Source organism: Tasmannia lanceolata, unplaced genomic scaffold (genome assembly GCF_043159265.1).
Source record: "Tasmannia lanceolata isolate RefF3 unplaced genomic scaffold, GAP_Taslan_0.1 ptg000002l, whole genome shotgun sequence".
Lineage (NCBI taxonomy): Eukaryota > Viridiplantae > Streptophyta > Magnoliopsida > Canellales > Winteraceae > Tasmannia > Tasmannia lanceolata.
In genome coordinates this window covers 50104038-50114087 of record NW_027518679.1, presented here as the reverse complement: position 1 = coordinate 50114087, position 10050 = coordinate 50104038, and the positions used below count along the sequence as shown (strand labels likewise).

General features: G+C 38.7%; 1 protein-coding gene across 1 annotated transcript; it reads right to left on the bottom strand.

Annotated features, from left to right (window-relative positions):
• Positions 1 to 1096: 1096 nt before the first annotated feature.
• LOC143886480 (peroxisome biogenesis protein 16-like) lies at positions 1097 to 6614 on the bottom strand. Its single transcript, XM_077390460.1, has 8 exons — positions 6546 to 6614; positions 4830 to 4887; positions 4472 to 4685; positions 3558 to 3802; positions 3059 to 3333; positions 1709 to 1776; positions 1570 to 1631; positions 1097 to 1158 (listed from the first exon to the last, which is right to left on the bottom strand). Exons 1-8 carry the CDS (start codon positions 6612 to 6614, stop codon positions 1097 to 1099), a joined length of 1053 nt encoding a protein of 350 aa, XP_077246575.1.
• Positions 6615 to 10050: the final 3436 nt, after the last annotated feature.

Genomic DNA, 10050 nt, shown 5'->3' with positions numbered 1-10050 from the left:
AAATAAAACATCTAAACATTAAAGTCTAAAGAACATTCTTATTTGGTAAGGGACTCTTTTTGTATGCCACCAAAACACGGTCTTATTTAAGGATAACATTATTTTAGTTTAATCTTTATTTGCAAATGGGTCGTTAAGGCCTCTTTGGAAGCTACTAACTATATAATTTCTGGAGCTAAAATATCTCTTATTTGCAAATCATTATCTTTAAATTCAAATCCATTTGCAAATTGTTGGACTGTCTCAAAGTGGTGTCTTCTAGCATGAGAGTGATCTCTTGGAGAGAGAGAGAGAGAGAGAGAGAGAGAGAGAGAGAGAGAAGAAAGTGTCTCTAGTCTGCCGACTAGAGATCGTTCTCTAGTCCGCCGACAAAAAACACATGGGTCCCACCTTATTTGGGTGATTATTTTTCTCTCACTTTGCATCGTCTCCTCGCTCAATTCTCACTCCCCTCACCTCTCTCCTAGTCTCTCAACACTCGGGGCATGTTTGGCTACCATGATTTTTTTTCATGATAAATTGGTGTCTACAAGTGTAGATGAGGATGAAGTTGCTGGTAATCAGGAAACAAAAAACAGGACAGCAGTAGTGTCTCCGGTGATAAGAAGTGGCAAAAAATTAGGATACAAAAAAACTTTAGTCAAAATCCAATCAGCTGTTTCCTGATTTTTAGCCGCTTCTACCACTTTGTCGGATATTTTAATATTTTAATGCTTTAAAAGCTGTGACCCCTGAATCAAATTTCAAAGGACTTGCAACGTTTCTCTTTTATATGCTTTCATAGCTCTTTAGTATTTTATGTGTTTTGGCTACTTTTGTTCAATTTTTAATGCTTTATGCGTTACACTTGCTCTTTGCAACATTTTGATTTTGTTTTTGTTTTCAAGGGAGAGTCGTTGAGGAGGTAATATACCCTTCTACACGACGTTAGATAAATCTAATACAGAAGTTTGTATTGGAATTCTGAGCACGAGAATCTCCATAGAGAAGATGAAAAACATTCCCACAATTAGGGGACTATTTCACCAAAAGAGTTCTCTCTTGAAAATGAAACATGCATGACCAACTTTTGTTGGAGGCTCTGTGTATTTCTTTCTTATGATGCTGATGTATTAGTGTACCGCGCTTGAGCTCCAACGATAAGCTCAACAAATTTAGCTGCATATAAGAAAGAACCATGGTATTCCCGTTATGGACATTTCTCAATTCAAATCAGATAAAGTAAGCCAATACAAATGGCAATCAACATAAGTGCTAAGAAGTCTAGGGACCCTAATAGAACTCGGCCTTAAAAGCTAGCCGTTAAGGGAAGAGTCCCCAATGCCTTATACACCCTTCCACATCCTTTCACTTTTCTGATGTGGTATCTTTTGCTTTCGCGTTGATAATGGTTTAAAATGTTTTACTGAAAAAACGGAGTTTTATTTAACCGAAAAGGTTTCAAACGGAGTATTAAACGGCAACCCGATAAACGTGTTTTAGTTTAAAACGGAGTTTTGCTAACTATGCCCCCAACAAGAAGAACAAAAGAAATTTAAGAACTGAATTAGAAAGAGAATAGCAACGCACCGGCAATAAACCTAGCGAGTGGAACTGTGATCACAAGTTTCTCGGTATTTTCAAGATGATGCCTGAAATAGCAGGTATAAGCCGAAAAACAACAAGAAAAGCATTGCACAAGAAAGGCATAAGGCAAGCATATCATTACCGAGTATACTTGCTAAAGAAGGGATCTCTCATGAGATAAAATGCCAACAATAGCTTACGCTTTTTTACCTGTATCAAGCCCATAAGATGCAAACCTATTTAGCAACCTAAAAATTGATTTTCATCTATGATTAAACAATGTGCTAATGCATAGCAAAAGGTTCCTCATTCCCTAGGTCTAGGGGTGTTAATGGACCCAGATGGTCGACCATCTGAATCTGAACTTAAACGGACAAGATCTAGACACATTACCAGGATCCCTGGATACATTTCGGGACCCTATATTATGATTTGAAATCGTTACCGGTCGGATCTAGACAACTAATAAAGGCATGTGAGGCAGTCCTAAATCTGATTTTATTATACTATTTTACAAAAATACCCTCTATTTTTTTATAAATTTAAGTATTATTTCATGGGTATTTTAGTAAAAAAAGCTATAGGCATTTTTTTCTTTTAGTTTCTAGAAATCTTATCACGTGCATTTACATTTTTATCTAGAATATCTTGTTGCTGTTTTATTGGAGGAGAAGTTTATCAAAAGTGAAGTTGAGTTATTTTTTTTTTGAGAGGTTAGAAAACGTGGATGTTAGTGATAAATCAAGTCTATTTAAAAGCTTGTTATGGGTATTTTGTATGTCGAAAAATTATGGAAAATATATGAAATTTGTTCTTCCTCCAAGAAAAGCTTTTTTTTTATATTCTTATTGTGCTATGTATTTTTGTTCTTAAATTCTACATGACACTCTGATGGATGGTTCGATCCCAAGTGGATCCTTGACACCCCTTATTAGGTCACGTGGCATCATGGTTTGAAATTTCGGCCGAAATTTTGAAATTAATTAAATAATCTTTTTTAATTATTACGAGATTTCGGCCCGAAATTTTGGATTTTGGTGGGGTCCGAAATCGGAACCGAAACCGAAATTTAAAACCTTGCGTGGCATTATATGCAAAACGGAGTTTTTATATGGTGTAAGCCCTCATAGTCCAGTAATTTTCTAAAACTACTGTACGGACCAAACTATAGGATGATCCAAACTATCAATGTGATGGGCCACATCGTAAATGGGCTGTGCCCCAAAAATCATTTATATATGATGACCCCAACCCTCCGATCTATAGAGGAGCTGCATATTATGGAAACTTTTATAGATCGAAGGGCTAGTATTATCCTATGCGGAAATGATTTTTGGGGCACAACCTATATACATTGTGGTCCATCACGTGGACGATACTTTTAGAAAAATACGATACTACACCATATAAAATCTCATGCAAAACTAGAATGAGTTTAGGAAGAAGATTACAAACAATTTTTAAACAAGATTAGACAGGAAAAGACACGCACCTCATTCTTTTCAAAGGTGGAAAGAGGAAAGGGATTTTCTATGCTTCTACTACTAAGACCAAGATTTGTTACATGTGAAAGAATGCCCGTTCCAGTGAGATCCACAGCCAACGAAAGTAGCCAAGGTATCCACGATCGTACTCCATATTTTCTAACGAACACAACATAGATAAGTGGTCTCAAGATAAACAACACCTCCCCCGTGACAAATGAGGCACCAGAAAGTCCCTTTTCAGACCAAATGGTAGAAAGGGTAGGCTTTTCAATCATCATAGCTGCAATTGTGAAAATACCAGAAGTATTAGGGGGGTCCACTATCTCTACCAAATCTATGCATTAGGGTGGGGCCTAACATTTTACACCTCATGTTGTGATGATTTGGGGCCCACCATTTTACACCAATGCATAGCATGGGCCCCGATCGAAAACTAGTGTAACAATAACAAGCAAATAAGCAGCAGTTCATTGCATAACAATAAAACCAAGCTAAAATTATTACTGGGAGGCTCAAGTGTTGGATCCGAGACCATATTATCATTCTCCCCAAACTTGCTCATTGCAGACAAATCTTTTCCTTCTAGATGAGTAGGGTTGCAGCCATGATTTCCACCAGGTTTTGCAAAACTCCCAATACCCTGGTCAGATTCCGAAGCATCCCGACCCTCTTCAACATTTGTAAGCTGCCCTCCATTCAAGAGCATCTTGTATCCACCATCGCGGAACAAGGCTAACCTGGCTAATGCTCTGCATCAAATTGAATTGAGTGCGCAACATTTAATTAGAAATTATTAGTACTAGAATAAAAGGCAGCCATGAGAGAATCATTTACTTCTAAGTGAAAGAACAAGTGGACTTGGTTGGTTGGGGTAGAAGCGAAGATCTAAAACCGCCTCCCTCAGGTTGGATATAATTTAACTTTGATGGGAGCACTAAAGGAAACTTGGAGAGGACGGGAATTGGAGAAGTCCTTCGAGATGAAAATGGCAATACTATTGTATCCTTTTTCGGACTTGATGGAATGTGTGGCTCTAATGAAGTGGAGATTGTTCTTGAATCGCCGTTTGGGGCCCTTAATCCTTGAATGCTTTGTCTTGGGCTCAAAATAAATCATCAGGCTCGTGGGAGTTGGCAGATATCATTCCGGAGGTAAGAGACCTTTGTGCTATAATACAACCTGACTTCTTGCATATGAAATGGACTTGGCGGATTGTTTGATAAAGGATGGCATGGCCAAGATCGACATGGAAATCAAGGGAGGAAACGGGTATGGTCACGTATGCATTATGTTTGTAGGGGATAACGAATTGAATTAATACTTGTGGGATGGCTCATGTACTACAATTTCGCTTTCATTGAATAAAACTGTCACTTTCCTAAAAAATCAAAAGAAAGAAAAAAGAAAAGGCAATTTACTTGGTAGCCTCTGTGACCGCAATGAAATTCCATTTGCTATCATCACCATAGAATTCTTGGGCCATAACTTCCACTAAGTTCTCTACGTCTTTAAGCGCAGATATGAACAAAGACCAGGGAAACAATGGCTCCCTGTAGTCCCTTTTCATGTTGGCTTGATCCGTATTCATGATATGTTGATTTACAGAAGTGATTATACCCAAAATTGCCCTTACTGTGGAAGAAGTTTAAAATATCTCAACACTCATTTATCAATTCTTTCTATATATTAATGAAAGGAAGAAAAATAAATTTAAAAAAAATGATCCTATAGTCTAGCAGTTTCTAAGAAACCAATGTTACCATAACTACACAAAACCTGCTTCTGGCTTTATCTCTGAACCAGAAATGCATTCGGGAAGTAGCCATGTCATGCCCTGTGAATAAATTTTTAGGACCCATATAAGCAAAATATGACTAGGAGCTAAAAAACGAAAAAATTAAGAGAGACCAGTTTCTTCTTCTACTACTTTTTCTACTGCAATATGTTGAAGCATAAATGATTAAATAACACCATCTCTAACAGCTTAAGCTTTTGGAGTAATTGGTCGTTTCGCATGGTATCATAGCGATTGCCTCACGGCAGGTTCTGGTTTCAAAACCCAGCAACTCCTTGATATTAAAAATTCATGTGTACGTTCAACAAAGAGGGGCATAGTGTAAGGAATTACCGGGTAGAAGTCACCCCTAAAAGCTAGCCGTTAGAGGGAGGGTGCCCAATTCCTTATAACCCATCCCCATCCACTTCACTTATCCGATGTGGGACTATTTGCTTTTGCGTGGAACCCCAACAATCTTCCCCTCCACACGGAAGCAACGTGGACAATCTCGCCCCTCCACGGATTGGCAACGTGGGATTTATGAGATCTTCTCTGAGGGAATTCCACGGTCCTCGGAGGCACACCGGGATTACCGAGATCTTCCTGGGAGTTACCACGCCCTAGCTCTGATACCATATGTAGGGAATTACCGGGTAGAACTTGTTGGGGGGTTTCACGTGAAAGCAAAATAGTCTCACATCGGAAAAGTGTAACGATGTGGATGGGCTTATAAGGGAATGGATTCCCTCCCCTTAATAGCTAGCTTTTTTGAACTAGCTCTTTTGAGGGCGAGTTCTACCCGGGTCCCAACAGTGGTATCAAAACCGGGCTCGTGGTAACCCGGTTTAGCCTCTGAGGATGGAAATATCTCTCGGGGAAGATCTTGGTAACCCCAGTATGCCTCCGAGGACGGAAAATCTCTCGGGGAAGATCTCGTAGTTCCCACGTTCCTACCAAGTGGAGGGGCGAGATTGTCCACAGTGCTTCCACGTGGAGGGGGAGATTGTTGGAGGCTTTCACGTGAAAGCAAAATAGTCCCACGTCGGAAAAGTGTAACGGCTTATAAGGGAATGGGTTCCCTGCCCTTAATAGCTAGCTTTTTTTAACAACTAGCTTTTGAGGGCGAATTCTACCCGGGTCCCAACAGAACTCACCCCTAAAAGCTAGCCGTTAGAGGGAGGGTGCCCATTCCCTTATAACCCACCCCATCCACTTCACTTATCCGATGTGGGACTATTTGCTTTTGCGTGGAATCCCAACACATAGGTGATGGGAAGTGTTGAAGTATAAATGATTAAATAACACCAACTCTAATAACTTATATGCTTTTGGAGTACTTGGTTGTTTCACACAATATACCGCTGCATATTCCAGTATCTAGAAATTGTTAAGAGTATAAAAGATTAAATAACGCCTTCTCTAACAACTAAAGCTTTTGGGGTAACCGATAGTTTCACATGGTATCAGAGTGAAAGGTCCTGAGTTCAAACCTCCTTGATATATAGTAAAAATCCACATGCAATAGCCTAACCCAAAAGAGGGGCCACATGTGCCACACGTGAGGGGGAGTGTTAAAGTATAAAAGATTAAATAACACCTTCTCTAACAGCTTAAGCTTTTGGAGTAATTGGTAGTTTCACAGAGATGATCTACGAAAATGAAGAACTCACATAGAAAAGAAAAAAAGATTAGGACGAGGAAGAGATGCAGCTTACATTGGCAATTGATTCCACAGAATGTACACACTTCCTATTCTTACGAATCCATCTCTTGTATGCCTCCATAGCTTGAGAGAGAGAGAGAGAGAGAGAGAGAGAGAGAGAGAGAGAGAGAGAGAGAGAGGTCTAGGAATAGAAAATACCATGAAACATGGTTTGGTTTTTATTCGAGTATTTGGAAACCTCCTCCCATTACCTTCATTAACTTTCACCTCTTTTAGTAACTGCTATGGATGTACGAGAGCATTGCATTTACATCAATTACTCACTTCCATTTAGTTTACTCCTTTTCCTTTATTAACCAACTAGTACCCGTTCGCGCAATGAAGGTGAATTATTAATGCGAAAGAGGAGATAGAAATAGTGTAGGTGACTTTTTAGGGTGAGGTGGCTTTCATATATATATATACTAGTAAAAAACCTCGTGCGATGCACGGGCCGGCAAAGAACTGTACGAACCACGTCATAGGTTGATCCAAACCGTCCATGTGATGGAACACAACATAAATAGGTTGTGCCCCAAAAATCATTTCCGTAGGCTGATCCTAGCCCTCCAATCTATAGATGTTTCCATAATTCCTCTTAAATCGGATGGTTAAGATCACCCTATATATTTTTTATTAAAAATCTATAAAGGAGGGGGGTAAGTTTGAAATTAAATGGCTTTAATGGGTGAATTTGTTAAAAGCATAAAGGAGGGGGTAGGATTGAAAATATGTGAGTTGAATGGGTGCATTTGTTAAAAAAAGTCAAAAGAAGTGATGTGTAATTCTCATAGAATTTTCAAAAAAATCAAAAGAGAATTAAAAAACCATAAAGGAGGGGGGTAAGATTGAAATTATGTGGCTTTAATAGGTGCGTGCGATGCACGGGCCGACAAAGAATTGTACGGACCACGTCATAGGTTGATCCAAACCGTCCATGTGATGGAACACAACATAAATAGGTTGTGCCCCAAAAATCATTTCCGTAGGCTGATCCTAGCCCTCCAATCTATAGATGTTTCCATAATTCCTCTTAAATCGGATGGTTAAGATCGCCCTATAGATTTTTTTATTAAAAATCCATAAAGGAGGGGGGTAAGATTGAAATTATATGGCTTTAATGGGTGCCTTTGTTAAAAGCATAAAGGAGGGGGTAGGATTGAAAATATGTGAGTTGAATGGGTGCATTTGTTAAAAAAAGTCAAAAAAAGTGATGTGTAATTCTCATAGAATTTTCAAAAAAATCAAAAAATTCTCTTCTTTTCCATCCAGCTTATTATAGTAGATAGTAGATAGATAGTAGATATAGTAGATAGAAGATATATATATATATATATATATATATATATATATATATATATATATATATATATAAAGCGGAATCCTCTAAGCCGTGGTGTTGCCTCATGTCGGCCCCTCCTCCATCCCGTATATTACAAAGATTTCTAAAATCGCAATTAACATGTAATTAGGGGCAATAATGCCTTTCAAAACGCATGCCTTTTCAATAAAAGGCAATAATGGCTATAAATAGTCATTTTCTCTAAAATGAATTCCGTTTTTTATGTATTCCGTTGTCTCTAAAATGAGTTTCATAATTTTTTTTCATTTCCGTTTTTAATGTATTCCGTTTATATGTATTCCCTAATTAATAGCGCAAAATCGTTTCCAAATCTTCCAGCTTTATTCCCTAATTAATAGCGCAAATCGTTTCCCTAATTAATAGCACAAAATCGTTTCCAAATCTTCCAGATTTATTCCCTAATTAATAGCGCAAAATCATTTCCAAATCTTTCTAATTTTGTCCATTATAAATTATTAACGTCTCAATAAAAAGGCCTAAATTCACGCATCTGTGTACTAGGAAAAATATTTTGCCGATTTTACCTGGGTTTTCACTACCTAAAAAAGTAAACAAGATGTTTCATATTCCACAATTTCAGACGTTCCCACGTCCCCAAATCTGTTTCTATTCCTATATATTCTCACCCGATCTTTATAAAAAAAGAAGCCTTTTGCTTCTGTGATTTTGCGAAGGCTAATTATGCAACATAGACAAAAACCTATAGAAATGGAGTCATATATTGGCAATGGTGTTAATCACTATTCTGTTGAAATTTTTGTCATTTTCTCTTTCTTACAGACGAAGATCCAGAATTGAGAGAAGGCGTTTGGTGGAAATTAAGCCCTCTATTTTTTATCTTTTCCTTTCATTTTTTTGCTAATTTTTCTCTGTGACTAATGGGTCTTCTTATATTGTTTCTTTGTCCACGCACTATGCCGTCGAATTCTACAAATGACCCTTGCATAAGCAAGTGCAGCATATCCGCAGATCGGGGCTTTTCTTTGGCTGACGTCCGCAAACGCCAACAGCCGTGTCCACCACTAGCCTTCTCCAGCAAGAAACATCCTTAGTATATATTAAAGGAACGCCCCATGGATCGCACGGGTCTGCAACTAGTTTTTAAGGTATGGGAAGACGTTTTAGGAGAGAGGGGGGAGAAAGAAAGATTTAAAGAGGTGATTTATTAAAGGAACGTGAGAGACGGATTTTCACTCCTTCATTAAGAACGGGTCATTTGTCGCGTGTGGGCATGTGGCCATAAGAATCACTTTAATAAAATATAGTGAGTTGAAAATGAATTAATTACATTATATTATTCTAAAGTAAAGAAAGAAAAGGAGGAGAGCTAGATGGAAGCCAATTGATTCACCTTATTCCAATTCGGCGAGCGGAATAGAAAGAGTTCGTTGCATCAACTAAGTGGAGTAGTAAAGAGGAAAGAGGTGGCAGCGAGCGGGAGTGGAAAGCATGAGTGAGCCTGAAAAGGTGGCTGACTGGGCTTTCTCGCCCCATTGGTTGGTCGAATCGAGCGGGCTCTTGCCCCGGAACGTCGAATGAAATAGGTGCCTCTTGCGCGCTGCTTATCGACTTTCATTGAATGCTGGAGCAAGAACTAGAGGATTTGAACCCAACAATTCCTTTGGAGAGAATTAACAACCCTAAGGTTGTCCAATGGCGAGTGTAGCGAAGGTAAGGGGCATAATTCATAGGGAGCGGAACAGTTAGGTGTAGGGATTCATTCCCCCTCCAGGGGGTTAGGGGAAAGTTCTCTAACTTGGGAAAAACCTTATAATCCGTCTGTTTTGGTCGGAAAGGGTGAGTAGAATCGGTGGGAAAACGAAACCGGATATCAAAACCATAAGGATTGTTTCTAGCCATGAGTTCCCATATTACATAAGCGCTCTTGGGGGGGAGAGAGAGAGAGAGAGAGAGAGTCGTTTTAGAAGAGAGAGGAAGGAGAGAGACCGTTCAGTTTTACCCAATAGTGGACAGTAAGCTCCCACTCCGCTCCATCTATCTATTTATCTATCTATCTATCTATAATATATACTAAGGATGTTTCTTTCTGATGTCATTCACCTTTTTTAAAGGGAATATTTTTATTGGAAAAACTTTTCTTCCAAAAAAACGGTTTTGTCATTATTAAATGTGTTTCCCTAGTTTTAATTCCGGT

Coding starts and splice junctions, on each gene's coding strand:
- LOC143886480 (XM_077390460.1), bottom strand. CDS start 6,614: ATGGAGGCATACAAGAGATGGATTCGTAAGAATAGGAAGTGTGTACAT. Junction 3,334..3,557: donor TCCAACACTTGAGCCTCCCA/GTAATAATTTTA, acceptor TCACAATTGCAG/CTATGATGATTGAAAAGCCT. Junction 1,632..1,708: donor TTCTTTAGCAAGTATACTCG/GTAATGATATGC, acceptor CTGCTATTTCAG/GCATCATCTTGAAAATACCG.